The sequence below is a fragment of the Oryza brachyantha genome, chromosome 3 (genome assembly GCF_000231095.2).
Source record: "Oryza brachyantha chromosome 3, ObraRS2, whole genome shotgun sequence".
Taxonomy (NCBI): domain Eukaryota; kingdom Viridiplantae; phylum Streptophyta; class Magnoliopsida; order Poales; family Poaceae; genus Oryza; species Oryza brachyantha.
The window spans coordinates 142197-165367 of NC_023165.2; the positions used below are offsets into that span (position 1 = coordinate 142197).

At 41.2% G+C, this 23171-nt stretch overlaps 4 protein-coding genes across 4 annotated transcripts; 3 read left to right on the forward strand and 1 right to left on the reverse strand.

Annotated features, from left to right (window-relative positions):
• Positions 1–1807: 1807 nt before the first annotated feature.
• LOC107303733 (expansin-B8-like) lies at positions 1808–2730 on the reverse strand. The gene has a single exon (XM_015834252.2). The coding sequence runs from the start codon at positions 2693–2695 to the stop codon at positions 1868–1870; it is 828 nt and encodes a 275-aa protein (XP_015689738.2). The 5' UTR covers positions 2696–2730; the 3' UTR covers positions 1808–1867.
• Positions 2731–7956: 5226 nt separating this feature from the next.
• LOC102704965 (expansin-B7-like) lies at positions 7957–9961 on the forward strand. The gene is made up of 3 exons (XM_006650886.3): positions 7957–8392; positions 8575–8759; positions 9164–9961. The coding sequence occupies exons 1-3, from the start codon at positions 7985–7987 to the stop codon at positions 9516–9518; spliced, it is 948 nt and encodes a 315-aa protein (XP_006650949.2). The 5' UTR covers positions 7957–7984; the 3' UTR covers positions 9519–9961.
• Positions 9962–14735: 4774 nt separating this feature from the next.
• On the forward strand, positions 14736–17716 carry LOC102705238 (protein NRT1/ PTR FAMILY 6.3-like). Its single transcript, XM_040522641.1, has 3 exons — positions 14736–15681; positions 15759–16315; positions 16652–17716. The coding sequence occupies exons 1-3, from the start codon at positions 15367–15369 to the stop codon at positions 17484–17486; spliced, it is 1707 nt and encodes a 568-aa protein (XP_040378575.1). The 5' UTR covers positions 14736–15366; the 3' UTR covers positions 17487–17716.
• Positions 17717–19008: 1292 nt separating this feature from the next.
• On the forward strand, positions 19009–19706 carry LOC102699756 (cortical cell-delineating protein-like). The gene has a single exon (XM_006649164.3). It carries the CDS (start codon positions 19057–19059, stop codon positions 19459–19461), a length of 405 nt encoding a protein of 134 aa, XP_006649227.1. The 5' UTR covers positions 19009–19056; the 3' UTR covers positions 19462–19706.
• Positions 19707–23171: the final 3465 nt, after the last annotated feature.

The following is a 23171-nucleotide window of genomic DNA, read 5'->3' on the forward strand; positions in this document are numbered from 1 at the left end:
AGTTTTCAAGCAAACTATAAAATTCGTTTTTTTCCTTCGGCGAAAATTCTAACATCACACCAAAGAATTTTCGCCCTTGCTAGCGCTCATTTACGGCATCGAACGAAAGAATCTTTTACTAGTAGTGTGTCCCTACCTACCCTCCATCAGAGTTTCAGAGCAGCAGCAGATAACATTATTACTTTTGGAGATATGCATTGCACGTGAACATGCTCTAATTATCTAATTAAGGCCTCGTTTAGTTTCTAAATTTTTTTTTTAAAAACATCGCATTAAATCTTTGGACATCTAAATAAAGCATTAAATATAGATAAATAAAAAACTAATTACTCAGTTATGTAAGAAATCTTGAGACAATTTGAGCCTAATTAGTACATGATTAGCCATAAGTGTTACAGTAACCAACATGTGCTAATGATGGATTAATTAGGCTCAAAAAATTCGTCTCGCGGTTTCCAGGCTAGCCGTGAAATTCGTTTTTTCATTCATATCCGAAAACTTCTTCTGACATCCGGTCAAACATTTAATATGATACTTCTCCCAAATTTTTTTTCCAAACTCAACGGCGCCTAATTAATATGTTTCTACTTTGACTGCTTCATGTTGCTAGTGCCTCCATTCATTTTTCGATTTTATTTTTCGATTTCTATGTCTACAGCTTGACCATTCATCTTATTTAAAAATTTTATATATAAATTTTTAAAAATAGTCACGTATAAAGTATTATTTATGTACTATCTAGCAACAATAAAAATATTAATCGCAGCAAAATTTTAAATAAAACAAAATATCAAAACATTTATCAAACGAAGTTATCGGGGACAGAGATAGTATGGACGACGACCGACTCACTTTACTGTTCTCTCGTTAGGACTGCTTTCCTGGGGGGCTCCTGGCGGCTATGGACCATATGCTACCGTACAACACGGTAAATGTTTTGTTGTTTTTTAAGCTACGGTGCATATGCTATAGTATTTTTACCATTAATTATTTATGTGTTCTTTTACTGTGCTGGCCTGCCGTTGCTAAGCAATGGTAGGTGATCCGAATGCTTCATCGGGGCTGTACGTACGAGAAGGCTACACCGGGAACGTGCGCATGTTCGCCATCCACACGAACGTTGGTTCCTTTTATTAGTTGGAACAAAATAAGTTTTTGTTTCTTTCCTTTTCCTGTTTTAACGGGATTGAGAATGTTTTTCTTTGCTCTTTTTTATCATTTTTATTTGGGAGAGAAACACGATATGAGAATATTTTTCTTTTGTCATCGATCGTTTTGTTTGTCGCATCTACATAGGCTTCGTATTTAGGCTTAACGGAACAAAATAAGGAGTAGTTACAGCAAGGCAAGGCACATGCTGGTGCTGACATGCAGCACGCAAACAGAGAGGGTCAGAGGACGACGACATGCATATATAGTACTGTTTCGTGTCGGTGGATATAATATAGTAGTGTATACATACTCCGTATCAAATTTAGTACTCTAATCAATTAATTAATTATAAAATCAGGATCAGCGAACTGAATACAATAGGCTGATTAAGTTTACAGACAACGAACGCAGATTACTACATGAATTGCTCCCTAGCAGGCAGTACGTGGTCATCGTATATGTAATACTCCAGCTGGATCGATGGATGATGCGGGCATGTGTGTGTGGTGTGGAGATATTTTGAGCCCGAACCTGCATCCCAGCCAGGCTCTCATAATACTAGCTAGCTAGCTGCTAATTAAGCTATATTATATATATTGGTAAATACATATATAATAATACTAATTAATAGTATGGTAGTGGAATTACCATATAATAATAATAATAATAATAATAATAATAATTGGGGATTAAGGAGTAAGGCTAGGGCCAGGGCCTAGGAGGAGTACTGGACGAAGGATCGGTAGAAGGTGTTGGGCCTCCAGTTGAGAGGGATGACGTTGGGAGCCAGCAGCGTCTTGCCGGAGTCGCTGCGGATGCGGATGGAGAAGGGCGCGCGCAGCCGGTGGTTGGAGTCCAGCCGCCACACCGACCCCCACGACTCCCTCATCGCCGTCCACCCCGCCCCCGCCCCGGCCCCGGCCCCGGCCTCCCTCAGCTCCACCTGCGCCACGTCGCCGTCGCCGTTCTCGTACTCCACCAGCACCGCCAGGTACACGGGGCTGGAGCCCTCCTCCACGTGGAAGCCCACCTTGAGGCCCGGGAACTCGCACGCCACCCGCTCGAACTGCACGTCGATGATCCCCGCCCGGCGGAGGTCGTCGGCGCGGCCGGGCTTGGCGAGGCGCCCGAACGCGGTGCCGCTCAGGTCGAAGTGGTACTGGGAGAGCGGGAAGTAGTTCATGTCGGTGATGGCGATGGTCTGGGCGTTGCCGGAGCAGGCCGGGTGGCGGCTGCACCTCACCCTGTAGCAGGAGCCGCAGCCCTTGCCGCCCTTGTACAGCGGCTGGTTGCCGCACGACGTCATCCCCATGAACGGGTACTGGTTCACGTTCTTGAACCCGCACGCGCCGCCGTTGTCCGCCGGCCCCGCCCCGTTCGCCTGCCCGTACCACGTCGCCTTCGCGTTGCCCCACCCCGCCCCCACAGCCGCCGCGCTCTCGTTGTACGCCGCCACATCGCCGCCATTGCACCCCTGCAGGGCCAGGCAGCACACCAGAACTACTAGTACTACACCAAACTTGCTTCTGCTACTGCCTACCATTTCGAGTGCTGGTTAGCTTGACCAGAGTCGAGAGATATTATCTCATGCTTAGGCTGCTTGCTTCTCAATCCTAGCCTATATATATATATTCAGTGGAAGAAGGGAAAGCTAGCTGTCACTGCTGATGGAGCGATTATGATAGTTAATTTGTACTTAGCACGCATGCAGTGCATTGCCACTGCAATCTACTACTAGTACTACTACTACTCCTGTGGTATGATTAAGATAATTGCAAGAGTGCTCCACTACTATAGCTAAGTACTGAGAGCAAGTGGAGTGGCTGGCAGGCAGGCAGGCAGGCAGAGATGACGCAATGCAATGCATGTATGGTTGGTCGCGGTGCGCAGATCGAGATGGCCGAAGAACGTGGCACCTTGTTGGGCGGCACATGCCTGCTACCCTGGCCTCTGCCTGCCCTCCCTCTTTTTTTTTTCTCTGCGATTCCATCTCTTTATTTATTTATTAATGCATATGATGAAATAGCCTTTACACCTTTTTATTTTATACATATTTTCAAGCCAGCCAGGCGCCGCGGGAATCAAATCATTGATGATTGATCCGTCGTAACAACTACTGCTCGCAACAAAATTGAATAGAACATACTGCTAACTATATAGCTAATTAAGCATGACCACACTATACTCAATCATGCTTACCTCGATCTGCTACCTTAATTTGTCGTGGCCCAACAAATACTTTCCTTTTTCAGAGAGAGAGAGAGAGTGGTGGCCCAACAGTATCCAAGCTCCGTTCTTAATTGGGATGGGCCTCAGCCCAGCCCATAAACAAAAGCAAATGAAACACACTTATCCAGTGCGTCAGCCACGTAAAAGCCCACGTACATAATATAGGAAAGCTAGGCCGGAATTTTATCCAATGGGCCGTCTCTAGTCAGGACCAGGAAAGCTTGTCAGTTACAAAAAAATAAAGATGTGATGGCTCAGAATTTTGTCAACTTTGCAATGCAATTGAAGATTCTAGACACATTTTCTATGATGATCCTCTAGCTGTTTTTGTCTGGTGATATGTAGAGATGCGGTGGGAAACCTCATCTTTTGAAGAGTTTGATGATTGTTTTGTCTGGTCAAATAGAGTTTAATTCGGTAGAGTTAGATTTTGTCTTGTGGTTGCTTGTTGCTGGCAACTTTAGTCTGTCAAAAATGATATGGTGTTCCGTGACCAAATTGTTTCTTCTCCTTTGAATGTTTCTGTAGGAATTATCTGTTTACTTTTATAGTGGAAGAAATATTTGAAGGAGGAAGAGGTGGTGGTTCTGGGTCAATGGATTTCTGCACGGCAATGTTCAGTACGGAATCTCGGAAGTTCAAGAACAGAGATATGATGAAGTTGTAGTCCTCCTTTGAGTTTTTCTGATGTTGGTCAGTTGGAGCTGTGATGTTGTTGGTTGTTTCCTTTCCTACCTGTAGTCTCTGCTTCCCAATGGTGGTTTATCTCTCCCAATGGTGGTTTATCTCTCGGACTCTTTTCTGTAGAGCTTTTCTTAGCTTACGGCTTGCTGGACCTGTTTTGGCTAGCCGGTTCCCACTGTTACGTTGTTTCTCGTTTTAATGAAAAGCTGGGCTTTGGCCTTCTGTCAAAAAAAACCATGGCAACGTGTACGACAGTACAATGCAACCCCAGCGAGAACATTTTTTTTATTTCTATATTTTCTTTTTTAATTTTTTAAAAACATTTTTCTTTTTCGATATCAACAGATGTATATCACAAAGCCCTCCCTCCCAAAAAGTGTTTTTTTTCGATGTGGCAGGCAACTGTTGGGGGGGAGATATATGGGGCACAGATTAGGATTTCAAACAGAGTATTACATCTGTCATTTACTAACTCTAATTTTCATAATTATTAAATCATGAGAAAACATTGTAGCTGGACATCTGGATTTGTACAACCAAATGGATACCTTGCGCGTTGTTGTAGAAAAACTGTGTGACAATATAGTAGATATGAATTTAAAAAAAATCTTATCTACTATACGATTTTTTCATGTGTATATATATTTTTGTGTCTTTATCAATTATCTATAGGTTATAGATGGTTGGGTTGTATGGTGTGTCTTCTTGGAAAAGAGATGTAATTTACGCTCTTGATGAATCATCTAAAGGCTAAAAACAATTGAGATGATGTGAAGAGATGCAATTTATACCCTTGATGTTTATTCCAAGACTAAAAACAATTGAAATGATGTGGCTTAATTTACACCGTTCATGTATCATCCTAAGACTAAAAATAATTTAGACAATGTGACTTAATTTACACTATTGATGTATCATTCTAAGGCTAAAAACAATTAAAGTGATGTGACTTAACGAGAAAAGAGATAATGATATTAACTTTATAGAAAGTAGAGATTAACATTGCATTTGCCAATTCTGAATTCATTGATTTACTCGATCAAGAGGAAACAAAAACTTTACTCCAGATTATTTTTTTAGTGGGGGGAGGGGGCAGAGCCTCCCCTGTTTCCATTAAAGAAACAGTGACTACACCAGTTCCACTAACATTAAGAGCTAGACATAACAAGAAAAAAAATAAAACAGACACAGCTTGGAAAACAATAAATTGCCCAAATGACAGACATTACTCGTACCACAACATACTTTCTAAAATCAGATGTAAAGCCGAGAAGCCACCCTCCAAACATATGTTTGATACGGAGTACTACATATTGATTGACTTGAGATATCAAAAGCATGATACGCTATATTCCAGATAAATCTAGCCAGAGGACAATGTAGAAAAATGTGACTACTAGGGTCTCCTTGCCATCACAGAACTGACATTTTGAGCCTTTTTTTTTTCTTTCCGCCCTCTTTTAAGCAGGTTATCTTTTGTCATGATTTAAGAAGTAGCCATGCAAAACAAATATTTCAATGGAACTTTGTATTCCCAAAACTTTTTAAAGGGAATGGTTCGATTTATTTGCTCCAAATTGAAATATTTGTTAATTTCAAATTTCATAACTATAGACCAATAAAATGGAGAATAACGAAAGGGTCTTGGAATATAAATGTACATGGTTTTTTTCATAAGGTCAGCCAGTCTCTCTGGTTGGTCTATAGCTGTTTGTAAGATGAAACTGCAATTTGCTTTACAAGCAAGCTGAATATATAATCAATTAATCAAATAGTTGATGTTGCTGTCTCTTGTTGAGTTCCCTTGCAGGTTTTTATTTCACGGGTGGATCAAGTACGAGGCGTATATATACATTCCATTTCACGGGTAACCTGGCGTCTTCTAACCACCATCCATCTACTGATTCATTTCCTTTTGTTTATGATTTTTCTCCCTGCCTTGTTTGTTACATTTGTCCAAAGCTGGCGCTGCACATACTTGCACACAAGCATATATTGCTAGCTTGTAAGACAAAACCCTGTGATGTGATCCATGCTTGACTCTGCACGTGATGCTGATATACACTTTGATTGATTGATTCTGTCCAATAGCTAGCAACTAACACAGGCTTGCTTCTACACACATATGCCAGTTGCTGCTACTACAGACAGTGATACGGCTCAATCTGCTAACTACGTGTAAGCTATAATTAATACTCTTGTTTCTTTAAAAGAAAAAAAAACATCTCGAGACTAAGCTGGACTTTAGATACTAGCTTTAACTTATCTGTGGATGGTTCTAGAATGGACATGTGTGTGTGCCCCCACTAAACCCATGGTGCCCTGCGTACTTCTAAATCTAAATTTGGTGAACAATCAGTACCAAATTTAGGATTCTAACCTTTTGATGGATTGGATGCACAGCCACATTACTCCAAAGAGAAAAGGCGCAAAGACCCTGCATTTAAGAAAGCAAAAGAGCTGTGATTATCATCTATTTTTTCTAAAATAATATAAAGTTAAGTAATTGATTATATATTCTTATCGATTTGTCAATGAATTTTGTATATATCTATGGTTATCGATCCAAGCTAATGCTAAAAATAAACTATAATTTAAAAAAAATCGTAAAATCAACTCTAAATTTAAATTTAAAATTTCAAACCTTGGCTTATAAGCCTAACTAGTATCAAACAAATGGGTTTGACTCTCTCTTTGATGGTTCTTTTATAGAGCATTTTTTTCATCCTTAAAGGAGGTACATGAGGTACCCACTCTTTTTTATGTAAAATTTGATACCGTGTAGTACTAAGGTATGAAGAGTTACCAAATTTTACGTAGAAAACAGTGGGTACCTCTTGATACATTCTCAAGAATAGTAAAATTGCTCTCTTTTATATCCGGAGTAATGGTGGAGTCAGGATCTTTTTAGCTTAGGCAGCGCTGAATGTGGCGAGCATTTGCTGTGTAAAAATGTATACCATCGCTGATATCTATATATCTATGAATTGAATTGCTGCATAGATATAAAATTAATGTAGCGTGGCAAAGTGCGGCAAGGTAATTAAGGCCTAAAACCCAGCGGGCGTACGTTAAGGAAAAATTTCAGGTAGAAATTGAAAAGTGGAGTCTGGTCAAGCGATATACTCCCTCTGTAAAAAAACCAACGTTTCGGCATTTTGTTTAAGAAATTTTTTTAAAAATTAGTTACATATAAGTACTATTCATATTTTATCATCTAATAAAAATAAAAAGTTAATTGTAAATTTTGTTTAAATAAGACGAAGAGTTAAACATTGAAAAGTTGATTTATTTTGAGACGGAGGGATTAATTTATTTTAGGACGGAGGTATGCACGGTGGATGGACATGCATGTCATGTCTGATAGATACATCATAGATTGATGGATTGAGTCCCTCCAGCCACATGTGACCCAGCCGGCCGGTAATTTATCTATCTATCTATCTATTATTTTTTAATATATATATATATAAGGTTTTTTTTTAAGAAAAAAGGCCTAGGCGCAGCTTTTCTAATTCAAAATATATAAATTGTTTAGGTTGCTTAGCAACGCAATTGGATGATTAATTTTGAATTGATTTGATTTTCTTTACAAACAACTAATTAGGTGTTCGATCGTTATGATGATTGGAATCATGGGAACGGGTAAATGAATGCATATTGTGATATAAATTTTGAATTAGAAAAAAAAAATTTTAGAAATGGATAAAGTTTTTTTTGAGGAAAAATCACTAGCAAATTAGGTAGATTACATATATGCATGCATGTTGCATTATAGTATATAGGAGTGCTTCCTTGTAGGTCACATGCATATATATGATTGGCGGGCGGGCAGCTAGCTATAAATATGCCCGATGGCCGACGGCACAGGCAAAAGCAAAGCAAGGCTTATATTGATCGACCGTTGCAAGTGAATTAGATGGCGGGCAGGCTATGGTCCGTGGCCGTTGCGGCTGCTCTGCTCTGCCTGCTCGCCGCCCATGGCTGCACCGCCACCACCAAGCATCACAAGCCTCCCAAGCCCCACAAGCCAATCCCAAGCCCAAGCCCCAGCCCCAGCCCTGGCAATGCTTCTTCTTCCTCCTCCAATTCCAGCAGCACCGTCCCTCCTCCTCCTGCTTCCATCCCCGGCAACGGCAGTAGCACCAGCGGCGGGTGGCTGAACGCCCGGGCGACCTGGTACGGCGCCCCCAACGGCGCTGGGCCTGACGACAACGGTGGCGCGTGCGGGTTCAAGAACGTGAACCTGCCGCCGTTCTCGGCCATGACGTCCTGCGGCAACGAGCCTCTGTTCAAGGACGGCAAGGGCTGCGGTTCCTGCTACCAGGTCCCATTCCCATTCCCATCTTTAACTTTTGTGTCGTCGTCGTCTCCCTCTCTCTCAGCTAATAATTAATACTCTGATGATAGTATATTGATGGATGTACGTAATGCAAATGCATTATATATACGGAGTAGAAAGTGTCCATCCCGTGACGGACGAATACTGAATGAATAGTGGAAATGCAGATCCGATGCGTGGGGCACCCGGCGTGCTCGGGCGCCCCGGAGACAGTGATCATCACGGACATGAACTACTACCCGGTGTCGCTGTACCACTTCGACCTGAGCGGCACGGCGTTCGGCGCCATGGCCAAGGACAACCGCAACGACGAGCTCCGCCACGCCGGCATCATCGACATCCAGTTCAGGAGGTACCCCGGCCCCCAACCCAACTACCTACCTTAACTAATGGAATTAACCAGCCGTGTCCACGTCCATCGATATATATGTATCATCAACTTTAATTCCATTAATTCTTAACGAAACAACCGCTCGCATTCGCATGACTGCCCGGCTTTTCATTTTTCAGTCAGTTGCTTGCATGCCATTGCCATTGCTCTCTCTGGTGGGGCCCACACCCACACCCACACCCACTAGCACTATCTCTTTCCGTTCCTTTTGCATGCACCAATAATAATATATATGCATGCAATGCAAGAGAAAGAAGGAAGGAAGGAATAGAAAATACTATACTATAATGAAAATGATGGATGGATGGAGGAAGATACTACAGTAGTAAGTAAGAAATGACTAAATAAAATGAAAATGAATGCAGGGTGGCATGCCAGTACCCGGGGTTGACGGTGACGTTCCACGTGGAGGAGGGGTCGAACCCGGTGTACCTGGCGATACTGGTGGAGTACGAGAACGGCGACGGCGACGTGGTGCAGGTGGAGCTGATGGAGTCGATCAGGGCGGCGGACGGGGCGGCGACGCCGACGGGGGTGTGGACGGCGATGCGCGAGTCGTGGGGATCCATCTGGCGCCTCGACACCAACCACCCGCTGCAGGGCCCCTTCTCCCTCCGCATCACCAACGAGTCCGGCAAGACGCTCGTCGCCGACCAGGTCATCCCCGCCGACTGGCAGCCCAACACCGTCTACTCCTCCCTCGTCCAGTTCGACTCTTAACTATATTTCTTTCTCCCTTCCTTCTTCCTACATTGCCATTGCCTTCAATGCATATATCCATCGCGAGACGTCGCTTGTGACGTCCGATCTCCGTTTCACTATCTGCATCCATCAGTGCGTGCACTGTCGATCCACCATATACTACTATCTATATATCGACCATGATGATATGCATGCATGTATATCGATCATTAATTGTACCTCATCATATATGCATGCATGTCCAATGTAATCGTGTGCTACTACTAAATATGTTTACATGCACGCAAATCATGCAAACGAATCAGTCAATATAATATTTATTGCATTTGCTAGCTATCTCTGCTTCCTGTTACACCAGCAGCAGGCCGGTTCATTCTGGGTTTCACTTCATTCTCCCTAGCTACGTACGTGGTTTGTCATTTCTAGCTTTTGCTACCTGCTGGATTTATTATTATATACTTAATTACGTACCCCTCTCTTGTTGATGATGCATGATCGGTCTCTGCTAGCTAGCCGTCGTTCCAGATCGACAGACGCCAATTTTGTATCATCTTAATTTCTGATCGATCATGCATGCATGCACCCCCATCTCATCCCATGCATCTACTACTATATATATAATAAGCTGAGAATCCATTGATAGTGGGTTGATCCATATATGCATATATTATTCGTAAGTACGTACTTAGTTTGAAAGCCTTCATAAATTAAGCTGCAGGGTTTTGGAACAAACAGATCAAGTATATATAAAATTGGATCTTGTCACTTTCAACCCGTGCAGCTAGCAAGCCTGCAAATCAAGCTTTTTTGCCTTTGGTCTTTTTCTCTGTGGCCTGGACTGGACTGGACCCATGCATGCCTTCACGGGCTTTTGGCCTTTCTTCTCCAACTAGCTAGAGGCAGGCAGGCATGCATGCTTGTGACCTTCCTTGTGAGCCCCTGCCCGTCCACGCACTTGCGACCACTCATCACCATAACGTACATGGGCACGGCACCACACATATATTCAGCCCCCCTCTTCAAATCAGTTAACTAACTCATACTCTCTCTCTCTACTTAACAGTTCCTCTTATTTAAAGATTTAATATAAATATAACAAAGTAAGTTATTTAATAATAAATTAGATCACAACAAAATCAACGATGCTTTTATAGGTTTTCAACAAGATATATATATATATATATATATATCCATGGTCGAAAGTTACATCAAAAGGCAATGGTGTGATTAATTTAAAAACGGAGGGACGTACGTATTATATTAGTAGAGTAATTTTATAGTCCTTAATAAGTACCTCACAGTAACTAGCTCGCTCGCTCACAGTAACTAGGTACCTCATGGTGACTTCTCAAGTATCGTAAAATTACTCATATTAGTATAACGAGGCTGCGAACTAATTAATAAGCAGTTGGTGCCTTTCTCGAAATATATGCCGACTTCCCCTCTAGTCACAAATACACGTTTTTTTTTTCCCTGAACGCTTGACAACTCGTTTATGTCATAGAATAGCCCAGTGCTATGATATTATATATTGTAAAACCTTTTTTTAAAAGAAATTGCTAGCATATTTACTAAGTAATACCTCCGTTCTTAAATGTTGTTTTTATCATTGACATGTATATATAGTCTCCGACGCACATGATTTATCACTATTTGCTAAAACTGTAGATTTATAACAAATATTTAAAATATAACTGTATACCGAGTTTTTCATGAAGGAAATAGTACTTTAATTTCAACATTTTAAATCCTAATATTATATATGTGCGAGATTTGATTGCAAGCATCATTTGCGCGCAGGACATATCATCATTTTGAGAACAATGCAATGCTAATTCATACAGAATATGCTATCATTTTGATATTTGATTGTTGGTTGGATGGATCGTATTATTAGATAGGAAATTAAATTGCTAATTCATCCAGAATATGCGATGATCAAAATACTATGGGCTCTTCAAGTTTTTCTCTTGTTGGGTTCAACTCAGACTAAACAAATTAATATGCCATTGGTAATGCTATGAACATTTTATTTTAAATTTAGGAACTTAGGATTAATATATATATATGATTTTTATAGAATGTATATATCTCAAAATTATTAATAAGTTATAGTTGACATGATATCTTCTTTCAATTAAGCCGCTTTTTAATTTAGAAAACAATTAATTACATGCAAAGTATTAATGGAACTTTAATATCCATAATATTATTAACAATAATCATTTACGCTTGGCCTGGTAGTTGGTTGATGGCGACAAAAATTTAGTGGAAATCGAGCGTGCCTGCATCCGCATGGCCGCATATATATGCATGGGCTATGCCGTTCGTTCCACGCATGTAATGTTATTTTCAATCCAATGACTATGATAGTATCCATAACATTAAATAAGTTATCATCTAGAAAGTATGGAAAGTGATGTTTGCAATGAAAGAGATATGATTTCTACACAACATCCAAGATATCATGTGAGATACGTAGTATTAAATTGAAGTATGAAATAGTGATGTTTGCAATGGAAGAGTAGTGTCTAGTACTAATTTCTTGATGATGGAAAGTCTATAGAAACTATATCTAGTGTTATGGGTTAGGAATGACCTAAGTTAACTTATTCCCCTTTTTCGCGCGTACGCTTCTCAAACTGCTAAACGATATATTTTTTACAAAAATTTTCTATACTAAAGTTCTTTTAAAAAATCATATTAATCTATTTTATATTTTTTAATAATTAATAATTATTTAATCATGTACTGATCTATTACTCTGTTTGTTTTCCATGCTAGGTTAACTTACCATCGCTAAGAACGAATGCGGCCTAGCTAGCTAGCTACTAATGCTGAGCTAGAGCACACTATTGCTTAATACTACTATACACACACACTAAAAAAGAGAACTATGGTCGTCCACTTTACTGCTTAGCATATATGCATGCATGCATCCCAAATTATATACTAGTAAAAAAGAATTAAGGTGACTTGGCCATCACCAGCAAATAATTAAACCTTCAAGTCAATTACATAAGCCGGCCGGCCGTAAAGCTAGCTAACCTAGATAGCAACCAACAATTAACAACAAATTATATTTAGAAAGCGCTCGATCGATCATATCGATCGCTTTCATGATTGATAGTTATAGTACTACCTCCGTCTTCAACAAATTTCATTTTAACTCTTCATGTTTATCCCACCAAAAGAATATTTTTAAACACAGAAAGACTTAAAAAATGGTATTCCGTTCAGACAGGATTGTTAGATGATTTTGCCTCACACACCGACGCCGGACTACTGTCTTGCGGACGTGAGGTGCACGCGTTCTGCGCTAAGCTCGGCCTCGACTCGACGCCCTACGTGCGTCGCCAACAAGACTGGCCGTGCAGGCAGCGCCGTCTCTACCGTCGGTGCTGGTAGGACGCCGGAGGCCGGAGCGATGAGATCTTCGTGTGCACGCATAGGTTGAGGTTGTCGCCGCCGCTGCCGTGAATTTGTGCTGGCTCGCTCTCCATTGAGACCAAGCTAGAGCTAGCTCGCTCTCCATTGAGGCCAAGCTAGAGCTAGCTAGCTAGATCAACCCAACAACTGTTTCGTATTTGCTTTGCATTGAGTGTGAATATATTATGCTATCCTTTATGTGATCAATCGGATACCTATTGATATTTTATAATACATGTTGATACATTCTGGTATCATATAATACCACACTAAAACCTAATGAATTGATACCTTCCGGTATCTTTTGGTATCATCTAACATAAGTTAATATTAATCGGTATCATCCAGGTTTCCATATGAGAATCAAGCGATATCTATCGATACTTATTGATACCTGTTGATACATGCTGATACTATATGATACCACGTAGAACCATATGGTACCGCTTGGTACCACTTGGTACCATATGATACATACATCTTTTTGAGCTTTTCTTGTCGTACGACGCTATGATACCAGATGATACTAACTGGTATCCCACCAGTTGTATCATCTGGTACCAGGTACACGTTGGTACGTGAGGCGTATCTAAGCGCGAATGCGGTCTAGACGTGCAACACGCTGCGGCGAGAACGCGATGTTGGTGGAGGCAGGCAGACAATGGCGGAGGTGGACGGACTCAGGCAGACGCGGATGCGGGCGGACTCGGGCAGGCTCGGCCACGCATACATATACCCGTTTTTTTTTAATTATCCCGTCCAACGGGATGCACTGCTCTAGCCGCGCGTGCTCTTTTAAACAATTGTTACATGGGCATTTAGTAAAGCATGAGACAGATGTTTTGAGATTTGGAAAAAAAAAGCAAGTCAAATACATTAAGTTTTGCAAAAACAAAGGTGATTCTAGTTTTCATAGCTTTACGTGGGTATATACGAGCTAGGTTAAAAATTGAGTCTTTTTGAAACGGACCGAGTCCTAGGTTTAATTAGCACGCACTTGGGTGAGGAGGCTAATCCGACACGAAAAATAAGTTAACCTCAGGGAGTAGGTGCAGCTAGCCCAAGTCCAAGTCCAAGTGGGTTACTATGCATATATGGGCCGCGCGTCCGATCGAAAGTTTAGCATTCTGCCAGCCAATCAAACTGTGGGCCGGGCCAGAATCATACTACTACTCACCAGGACTGGAGTACATTTGATGGAGGAGATATATATTCTGGAGATTTCTCTTATGTATATATATCCATCAGCATGCATGCATATGCATATAGCTAGCAGTTGTGTCGATTAATTGAATCAGATCTCTGTTAGTTCTTGTTTTTTCCCTTAATTTTCTGGCGATCTAGCTAGCGCGCGTTATATAAAAAATAAAAAATATGACAAGCCAGATTAATGAGTTATATCACTCCACAAAAATAATTTAAATTTGTTTACATATTGTAACAGAAATAATTATGAATGTATGTGTACTAGTTTCAGTTCAATTTGTTTTTTTTGCAACTTGTAGAAGATGAATTTAAATTTGTATGTTTGTGTAGTGATATAACTCATACTCCTTTCATATTTTTTATATGACGCCGTTGACTTTTACGTTCATATTTGATATATATATATAATTATTTTGTTATAATTTGATTTATTATTATAGTAACTTTAAGTATGGCCTATAATTTTGCATATTTAAATAATATTTTTTAATAAGACGAACGATCCAACGTAGATCTAAAAGTCAACAACGTCATATAAAAAATGGAGGGAGTATTGATCTATCATGTCAAATCTTTTTATATTTTTTATAACTATTTAGATAATATACAAGCACACAGATGAACATTCACTTGTGTGCTAGAAATTAAAGGGTTTCCAAACAAAACGAGCAATTCATTTTACACTCAATCGATCCCTTTTAATAAATGTATCACTCGGTTCCTAGCAAGTGCTCCTTAATCAGGACGCATGAATTTCACATAAAATAGGTACTTTGCTCGTACAATCTTTCGTTTTTCCTTTAAAAAGGAACGACCTGTAGGTTTCTAATAGTCATGAGAACTATAGGTATATAATATATTATGGATTGTGATAGAGATCACAAGGTTAGTTAATAACTCTTGTACTGAACGATTAAGCTGTACACATTTGATCATAGGAGGAGCCGCCGAACGTGTGGATCGACCCTTTCGGTCTAGAAATCGATGCATGCACGCATATTATATTCAGTGACACAAGAATACAAGATAAAGCAGCAGACGATAGCTAACCGCGACGAGAAGATCATGGAAGAAGAAACACCATTTTCATCTATATTAGGTAGTACGTGCAGTGCAGATCGATCGCTATTTGTTGTTTAATTTGTTGGATAGATATGATCGAGATAGATGGCGAGGCCTGAGGCTGAGTCGGGCCCAGCTAGCTGCTGATCCTGAGAAGAAGAACACGACGATGATGAGCAGCCAGCTGCCGGATGCCTGGGACTACAAGGGGCGGCCTGCCATCCGCGCCTCCACCGGCGGCTGGTCCTGCGCCGCCATGATCCTGTTCGTGGAGCTCAACGAGCGCCTCACCACCCTCGGCATCGCCGTCAACCTCGTCACCTACCTCACCGCCACCATGCACCTTGGCACTGCCGCCTCCGCCAACACCGTCACCAACTTCCTCGGGACCTCCTTCATTCTCTGCCTCCTCGGCGGTTTCCTCGCCGACACCTACCTCGCCCGCTACCTCACCATCGCCATCTTCACCGCCCTCCAAGCTACTGTACGCACGCGCGTATATATACAGTACTATATGCGTACGTACGTGCTTATATATATCCGTATGCGTATGACGTACAGGGCATGGCCGTCCTTACCATCTCCACGGCGGCGACCGGGCTCCGGCCGCCACCCTGCACGGACCCCATCGGCAGCTGCGAGCCAGCCAACGGGACGCAGCTGGGCGTGCTCTACCTGGGGCTCTACCTGACGGCGCTGGGCACGGGCGGGCTCAAGTCCAGCGTCTCCGGCTTCGGGTCGGACCAGTTCGACGAGTCGGACGCCGGCGAGAGGGGTCGCATGGCGCGCTTCTTCAGCTGGTTCTTCTTCTTGATCAGCATCGGCTCGCTGCTGGCGGTGACCGTGCTGGTGTACATCCAGGACAACCTGGGCCGGCGCTGGGGCTACGGCATCTGCGTGGTGGCCATCCTCGCCGGCCTGCTCCTCTTCCTCGGCGGCACCACCAGGTACCGGTTCAAGAAGCTGCAGGGGAGCCCCGTCACGCAGATCGCCGCCGTGACGGCCGCCGCCTGGAGGAAGCGCAAGCTGCCGCTGCCGTCCGACCCGGCCATGCTGTACGAGTACGACGGCGAGAACGTCAAGGGCAAGCAGAAGCTGCCCCACTCCAATCAATGCAGGTACGTACGTTAATTTGGACAGGAGGACACGTACACGTACTGTCCATCCTTCATTTCTGACTAGCTACTGTAATAAACTCTCATTGTGCACTGCACAGTACATTTGACTAGTATATAGGAGTACAATACAACTTCAATTGAATAAAGAAAATTACTGTTAAGTCCCACTGCTAATATTGTAATTATGTAGTATGCCGGCGTGTCGATGTATTCGAAATATATTGTGTTCAACGATCGACATTAATTTGAAGATTTTTTTTAAAAAAAGGAAAACAAGCTTGGGAGTAAATATATATTGAATGGTGTAATAAGTAATAATTAAGTAAATTGGTGCAGGTTCCTGGACCATGCGGCGATCTTGGATGCGGCGGAGGAGAAGAAGAGGTGGACGGTGACGGAGGTGGAGGAGGTGAAGCAGGTGGTGCGGATGCTGCCGACGTGGGCCACCACCATCCTCTTCTGGACGGTGTACGCGCAGATGACCACCTTCTCCGTCTCCCAGGCCGCCGCCATGGACCGCCGCCTCTCTACCTCCTTCGTCATCCCCGCCGGCTCCCTCACCGTCTTCTTCGTCGCCGCCATCCTCTTCACCGTCCCTCTCTACGACCGCCTCCTGGCCCCGCTCGCCCGCCGCCTCACGGGGCACCCGCACGGCCTCTCGCCGCTGCAGCGCATCTTCGTCGGCCTCCTCCTCGCCGTCCTCGGCATGGCCGCGGCCGCGCTGACCGAGCGCAGGCGCCGCGACGCCGCCAAGTCGGGCGTGACGCAGAGCGTGTTCCTGCTGCTGCCGCAGTTCATGCTAGTGGGCGCGGGAGAGGCATTCACGTACATCGGGCAGCTGGACTTCTTCCTGCGGGAGTGCCCCAAGGGGATGAAGACGATGAGCACGGGGCTGTTCCTGAGCACCATCTCGCTGGGACTGTTCCTGAGCACGGCGCTGGTGAGCGTGGTGCACAAGGTCACCTCCCGGCGGCCGTGGCTGGCCGACAACCTCGACGACGGGAGGCTGGACAACTTCTACTGGATGCTGGGTGCCATGAACGTGCTCAACCTGGCCGTGTTCGTGGCAGCAGCGAGGGTGTACGTCTACAAGGAGAAGCGCCCGGCGGACGCCGGAATAATCTCTTCTGCTCACGACGATGGCGACGACGACGTCCTCGTCCACGCATAAGTAACTGGCTAACTGCCAGTGGGCAATGGCAATGGTACGCAAGGCAAAGCCTTGGAATTAATGTATTGTACAATATACGCAGCACGCACAGTAATAATCTTGTAAGTAATTAATTAATTGAAGTAGATACAATACATGATCCTATAATTAAGAGATTACCACCCCACCACCCTCTGGGCCTCTGGCTTACGAACCCAGGCGTAGCGTTTTCTGGGCTGCGAGGGCCTATACGTTCGATATAAAGAAACGGGCCTTCCTCATACGTTTGGCCCATATTGTAGCGACCGATCTCTCTCCTACGTGGGCCGATTCTTTAAACTGCCGCTAAGTCCTCTGTTCGTCCTCCACTCTATATGGTACCAACATGTACGTATGCCATGTATTTTGATAGAATTTTATATGGAATTACCTTTTATATTTCCGTGATGAAGCATGGGTATTATTTTAGTATATATATAATCCATGTGGCCTAGCCTAGAGTATTTGTGCGTGTGAATTGTTATTAATTAAGCTATTAATTGATACAGACTACTAAACGAACGATCAGTTATTCCATTCTTGATGAACCGTTTGATTGCTCCGCCTTTGGATGATACCAGTAGGAGCTAGCTAGAATATGTATGGATCATATATAAACATCATAATCAACATATAATAACATATATACTAGTACTGCGTGTTACCACATGAATACTTTCTCCTCCGTTCATTCTAAAACGTAAATACTTTTACGATGTGAACCTTGTTTCATATTATATAAGTTTTTTTTTAGCATTGTCCACGATACTCCTTACCATATTAATTAATTTTTATTTTATTTGCACCTATTCTCCCACCCTTCAGTTCCTTATATTTTTAGGGGTAATGTACTCTTTTATATTCAACATAAACCCCTTCTAAATAATCTAATCTCTCTTCCAAAATAATTTTATTTTTCACTCATCACATGCCTACAATACAAAAGATAAAGAATAAAATACCTTTCACTTTATTTAGTAGGACAAACTAGAATGAATAAAAATAATCTTATTTTGGGATAAATATCGTAGAGAATAATAATTATATTTTAGGAGGGGATCAGTGGTATACTCCCTCCGTCCCAAAACAAACCAATCTTTCAGTTTTTTACCTACAATGTTTGACTCTTCGTCTTATTAAAAAAAATTTACGATTAACATTTTTGTTTTTATTAAATATAAATCATGAATACTGAATTTTTTTAATTTCTTAAAATAATTTCAAATAAAATGGATGGTCAACCACTGGACACGAAAACCGACGAATTGATTTATTTTGGAACTGAGGGAATACATGGTTGGTTGATTGATTGGCTAATGAAACCCTGCACAACACCGTACGTGGACATTAGTTTAATAAAACAACCTACGTTATGTAGGAGTAGCTAGCTAGCATTAATGATCAAATAATCAAATAGAAAACTTGAAGTTGCAAGCGATCGAGACCGGGTGGCTGGCCTATAAATAGCAGGGGCAAACACCCCCAGAGGAAACCATCCCAACAGCTAGCTCATCGACACATCGATCCATCCATCGAGCTGAGCTGAGCTAGTATGGCCTCCAGGAAGCAGCTGCAGGTGTACTGTGGGGTGCTCTTCCTTGCGCTCGTTTCCCTGCAGGCGGCCGTGCAGGCGTGCGAGCCCTACTGCCCGACCCCTACCCCGCCGGTGATCCCGCCGCCGCCGTCGGGTGGCGGGGGGCGGTGCCCGATCGACGCGCTGAAGCTGAACGTGTGCGCCAATGTGCTGAACCTGCTGAAGCTGAAGATCGGGGTGCCAGCGGGGGAGGAGTGCTGCCCGCTGCTGGGAGGGCTCGTCGACCTGGACGCCGCCGTCTGCCTCTGCACCGCCATCAAGGCCAACGTCCTCGGCATCAACCTCAACGTCCCCGTCGACCTCACCCTCCTCCTCAACTTCTGCCACAAGACCTGCCCCTCCGACTTCACCTGCCCACTCTAAATCCATCCATCCATCCCTCCCTTAATTATTATTTATCTATATATATTACGTTCGTCCAATTAAGTGCTGTATTTTAATTGTCATACTCATGCATGGACGCATGTCGTCGGTCGATCTCTCTCTCTCTCTCTCTGTGTTCATCAATCTGTCGATCGCCAGTGATCGATATTGATGATCAGCCCGATCTCTGTATCTTGTTATTTGTATACGCCAAATAAAAGTTTCTTCCACTTGTGTTAACTATATATTCATGCATCAACATACTTAGCTAGCTAGCTGCATGTTTGAATTGGATGTGACGATGAACATATATACATACGACATATATAACTCTAAGCTTTTTGGAGTACGAGGCAAATTAATTAACGACCCCTGTAATCATCTCTACATATGCATGCTTACGTACGTAAAAAACAGGCCAGCCAGATATATCGATCAAATTGCATTGCATATAATATTAGTAGAAAGCACTGTCGATATATTTGCGGAGTTAGAACAAGTATAATAGCAAGTTGTAAGCCAACTAAATGTTGACGTGGAGGAGAGAGATGAGAAGGAGCGGTAAGGTTATAGCTAGCTCGGGTAAAAAACCAAGAAACTTTGTAAGAGACAAGTGGGTTATGTATTAATAATGAAGTGTTAACTACTATATGAATAAACTAAGAGAAGACTATAAATAGTCTTATAACCAGCTATTGGCTATACTATTAATCTTCCTCTTATGCGCACACGACTAACTTGTAAGAGATGCATGCAATCAGAACAGATGTTCTTTTAACTCTGAGAACAGCTGTAGTTAACACATGCAAGAACTACTTACTTGATCTGATTGAAGTAAATATACTCCCTCCAATTTGATAGTTTTAGTTACGACACGGTATTTTAAATTTATCTTTGATTGTGATTTTGTAATAAAATACATAAAAAGTAAAAAATATTTACTTTTGTTCTTTATGACTCATCTATACATATTGTTTTAGTGTTTCCAAAATAAATATTTTACTATTAATTAATAGTTAAAATTTTAAAAGTTTAACCATATTTTTATGTAAAACAATAAGAATTTATAGAACTGGAAAGAGGGTACATAAAGTCTGAAGCACTTACCTAGCTAAAAATGTACTCACTATGACTAAAATGTGAATAATGTCGTCATGCATCAACGAACCAAAGCTAAAAACACGTACGTCTTCTTATTAATTAAGCTCTCTAGCTAGCTACGTGGTTAATTAATTTGTGCCAGTTAAAATACATATATATTTTCAATTAAGGTCTTGTTTAGTTTCAAATTTTTTTCCAAAAACATCGCATCGAATTTTTGGACACCTAAATAAAATATTAAACATAGATGAACCAAAAAACTAATTGCACAGTTATGTAAAAAATCTTGAGATGAATCTTTTGAGCCTAATTAGTCCATGATTAGCCGTAAGTGCTACAGCAACCAACGTGTGCTAATGATGGATTAATTAGACTCAAAAGATTCGTCTCGCAGTAGGTTAGCCGTGAAATTCATTTTTTTATTCGAGTCCGAAAACCCCTTCTGATATCTGGTCAAACATTTGACGTGACACTTTTTTCAAAAATTTTCTCAATCTAAACACCAAAGTACGTACTCATAAATATATGGTTCAGTCTTCAATAAAATATCAAGCTATACGTACCCAGTCGACGTGTCCCTGGAGGAGATGCTGGAACAGAAATAGATCTGCAGAAAAACGGCATATATTCCGTCGCCACGTTCCAATATATTGCGGAATAAAGTAAAACATTCAAAATATAAGTATATTATGTGTGTGTGTATATATATATATATATATATTACTAGCTAATTTATACGAGATCTATTTATTTAAAAACTATAAATTAATTGTACAGTAGTGCTTAATTTTCTAAAAAAATATCATCTGGACAACGTATTAATTATGGAGACAGGTCCAGAAAGTCAAAAATAATTTGTACTAAATAACGATCACAAGAGCGTTGCTGCAGTCGCTTTTTACTGCAATGGCATCGCAGTAGCGGGAACACCGCTCTATTTATGGTCTCAATAGCGGCCGCTATGACATGTATGTATACGTACTATATTCATTTATCACGAAGCTATATAGTTATCTATTATAAAAATATAAGACATGCAAATTTGATATAATCTATAAAATAAGTCTTTAATTTCTCATATATCTACTACACTTTTGTATCCACAAAATCATTATTACATTCAGATATGTTAATCCAATAATACCATTTCCATCAATAAAATTAATCCACATAAAAATAAATGTTGGTTAAATATTACAAGAGTTGAATCTTAAGACACATGCAAGCCCCGTTATATTTTTATTCTTTTCATCCTAAAATATAATCATTTCTACGCATGATTTAAATTTTGTACCATAATATAATTAAGAATTTTTGCACTGACATACGATCTCAATCATTCCAACAAATTCAGAAAAAAATTCATATGCTTAGAAAAAAATATAATCAATTCAAAATTTGATCACTTAAGTACTGAATCTTTTGACACTGTGTTTATGCTAAACAACCTAAATTAAAATTGATTATAGTTTAGAACGGATATGTATAGTAGAGCAAAGGAAGTACGAAGATGGTCAATTTGTTCCGATAATGTTATCTTGCACTAGAGGTATAAATTACTACTATTTGACTCTGTGTACGTGCAGTACTGTCTCTGTATCATGTACTACATATATGTAAAATGCATGAAGTGTCGCTCACTGGTCAGTTCGATAGATAGATGGATCATCGCTGAAAAACAAGTAGTCGTGGTCGTCGTTTGGGGCCGAGGAAAAGGCGCATGGACGGACCGAACTAGCTAAGCTACTATGCTAGCTGCCGACAATCGTCCGGGTAGGTGCTTACTGTCCAAATTCTGATCAATCGTCGGTCATCAACCATACAAAAATGACAAATTAATGGTGGTGTACATCATGAGATTTAACAAGTTTAATCAAACAGCAGCTAGCTACACCGATTTATATATATATATATCTTGATATTATATTTATGTATAGAGATATGGCCACGTACGTATATACAGACTGGCACCCCATGATCACATATCAACTTGTGCAATGGACTGGAGTGGAGTGGAGTACCAGTAGCACCCCACCACCTGAAAGCTAGCGATCAGATATCGAATTCATCTGAGGAATAATATATATATGCAGTTACAGATCCATGGAAGATATATAACAATTTATATACTGACAGACGACAGCTAAGGTTGAGTACGTTTGACTGTTTGAGAGGAGAGCAAGGAAGAAGAGAAGGAACAGACGATGTGATTCGATCATGATTAATTAAATATAAATTATTTTAATCTTAAAAATACAGTAATAACATAATTTTTAAATAAACTTTACACACACATATATATATATATATTAAAAATTAAAGCACTATCAATTAAGAAAACATATATACGTTCAGAAAATTAACGAGCGACTTTTCATCCATTTGTTTCACTCAAACCGTGTCTAAATCAATGCAGAAAATGAACAAAGAAAGAGCTAGCTAGCTTTGATTGGTTTGCGTGTGAAATCAAGAGAAACAGCATGTCTCCGATGCCACAAAATTAACAAATTTCAAGACGCTATGTCTGACCTGACGGACGGACGACGCATATATATATATATATATATATATATATATATATATATATATATATATATATATATATATAT

Excerpts from the sequence above, each read along its gene's own strand:
- LOC107303733 (XM_015834252.2), bottom strand. The coding sequence starts at position 2,695 with ATGGTAGGCAGTAGCAGAAGCAAGTTTGGTGTAGTACTAGTAGTTCTG.
- LOC102704965 (XM_006650886.3), top strand. The coding sequence starts at position 7,985 with ATGGCGGGCAGGCTATGGTCCGTGGCCGTTGCGGCTGCTCTGCTCTGC. Across the intron at positions 8,393-8,574 it reads GCTGCGGTTCCTGCTACCAG|ATCCGATGCGTGGGGCACCC; the intron begins GTCCCATTCCCA and ends GTGGAAATGCAG. Across the intron at positions 8,760-9,163 it reads ATCGACATCCAGTTCAGGAG|GGTGGCATGCCAGTACCCGG; the intron begins GTACCCCGGCCC and ends AAATGAATGCAG.
- LOC102705238 (XM_040522641.1), top strand. The coding sequence starts at position 15,367 with ATGATGAGCAGCCAGCTGCCGGATGCCTGGGACTACAAGGGGCGGCCT. Across the intron at positions 15,682-15,758 it reads TCACCGCCCTCCAAGCTACT|GGCATGGCCGTCCTTACCAT; the intron begins GTACGCACGCGC and ends TATGACGTACAG. Across the intron at positions 16,316-16,651 it reads CCCCACTCCAATCAATGCAG|GTTCCTGGACCATGCGGCGA; the intron begins GTACGTACGTTA and ends AAATTGGTGCAG.
- LOC102699756 (XM_006649164.3), top strand. The coding sequence starts at position 19,057 with ATGGCCTCCAGGAAGCAGCTGCAGGTGTACTGTGGGGTGCTCTTCCTT.